The sequence below is a fragment of the Histoplasma capsulatum genome, genomic scaffold (genome assembly GCF_000149585.1).
Source record: "Histoplasma capsulatum NAm1 scaffold_142 genomic scaffold, whole genome shotgun sequence".
NCBI lineage: Eukaryota > Fungi > Ascomycota > Eurotiomycetes > Onygenales > Ajellomycetaceae > Histoplasma > Histoplasma mississippiense.
The window spans coordinates 1-1,663 of NW_001813840.1; the positions used below are offsets into that span (position 1 = coordinate 1).

Genomic DNA, 1,663 nt, shown 5'->3' on the forward strand with positions numbered 1-1,663 from the left:
AAAGGGAAGAAGGAAGGTAGAAGAAAAAAAAAATAGATAAAAACAACCTTCCTATTTCTTATTACACGATAGCAATGAAAGACCAGGGCACAACGGTTGGCAAGGAATCCGAATGTTGACGTTCGAGAGAATAGGGAAAAAAAGCAAGAGGCAACAGACCAAGCGGACGAGCGAAAGGATGGGAATACTGGTACAAGCTAGTGAAGCATGTGACCACGCTAATAACGCCAGTGACAGAGAACACCAACAATAATACGCGAAGAACAACTTACTTAAAAATCGGGATATCGGAGGGAGCCCATTTCAACAAAAGGGGGGGGGAGGGAGAACGAAAAATTTATTGAATTAAGAACGAAAAATCGCAGCAGGAGGGCAAAGAGTTTTGATGATGGTCAAGTTAAAAAAGAAGAGAAATTTTCAAAGGAAAAGAAATTCTTTTTGTTTCTCTGCACGCAACCCCTAGCAACCAAAGAATCCACCAATTCTACCTCATTAAGGAATCGATAAGAACGCGTATACAAGCTATTGAGGGGACGCGATCGATACACTGCTTTCAACAAGCGGCATCTACAATACGGAAATGCAAACATATACTAGCAAGCAATCTATACAATCGCTGAGGGCAGCTCTTATAAAAAAGGGGGGCAATTGTAATGCACTCGTTTATTATTTCCTTATTATTATATTATCTTTGTTTATATCTTCGTCTATTCTTACCTCTTTCCATTATACTCTCGCTACCACTATTTCTGTATGTATATATATATGGATGCATGTATTTCGCACATCTTCTTTCTCTTTCTTTTCCTCTTCAGCGATTAGCTACAACTACAACTACAACTACAACTACGACAACTACAACTACAACTACAACTACAACTTCAACTATACTACTACTATAATTACTATTATCTTCCACTACACTATATACTATCTTCTACTATTCACTCTTCACACTGTCATCACCCCTCACAGATAATCAATGTGATGGTGATGAAATATATGATGGAAAAAATGAAAGACATAGAAAAACTAAATTCAAATTTATCATTAAATTCAAACTTAACATTAAATTCAAACTTGTCATTAAATCTGAATCTGTCATTGAATTTAAATCTGTTATTGAATTCAAATCTATCATTAAATTCAAATCTGTCATTGAATTTAAATGTGCTTTTTATTTGAAGTTATTATTATTATCATTATTATTCCGTTATATTCGTATGCAAGCAGTGCTTATGACGAGTCCTTGTATAATGTTAAATAGAGGCGAGAGTTGGTTATACAGGAGGAATGCTTAGTGTTGAATAACGCCAAGAATATAACAGGAACATAGGAAAATTAATGAAAGACAGGATTTGATACTCGCGATACAGGTTTCCAGCTCAGAAACAATAAGCTAAATCAGGTAGTAGGTCCGCCCGAAGGTACCTACTTGGCAAGTTCACATCCCTTTATTTTAGGAGCTGAGAAGTTGGCTCCGGATGTAATGTTGTCCCCTTGTGGGTTTCGAACCCACGCGCATTAGGTCCCCACGCCAAGGCGCTACCGGGTGGCCGCATTACCCATTCGGCCACCGGGGCTTTTATTTGAAGTAGTTCAATTCTTCAATTTGAGTGAACATGTGGATCTGTTTATTGATGAGTTTTTCAATTGATTAATA

At 37.2% G+C, this 1,663-nt stretch overlaps 2 protein-coding genes across 2 annotated transcripts; one reads left to right on the forward strand and one right to left on the reverse strand.

Annotated features, from left to right (window-relative positions):
• Positions 1-765: 765 nt before the first annotated feature.
• HCAG_09265 (predicted protein) lies at positions 766-979 on the forward strand (the record flags this gene model as incomplete). The annotated part of the gene is made up of 2 exons (XM_001535755.1): positions 766-775; positions 816-979. The coding sequence occupies 2 exons, from the start codon at positions 766-768 to the stop codon at positions 977-979; spliced, it is 174 nt and encodes a 57-aa protein (XP_001535805.1).
• A 475-nt stretch (positions 980-1,454) lies between these two features.
• Positions 1,455-1,562, reverse strand: HCAG_09266 (predicted protein; the record flags this gene model as incomplete). Its single annotated transcript, XM_001535756.1, has 1 exon — positions 1,455-1,562. One exon carries the CDS (start codon positions 1,560-1,562, stop codon positions 1,455-1,457), a length of 108 nt encoding a protein of 35 aa, XP_001535806.1.
• Positions 1,563-1,663: the final 101 nt, after the last annotated feature.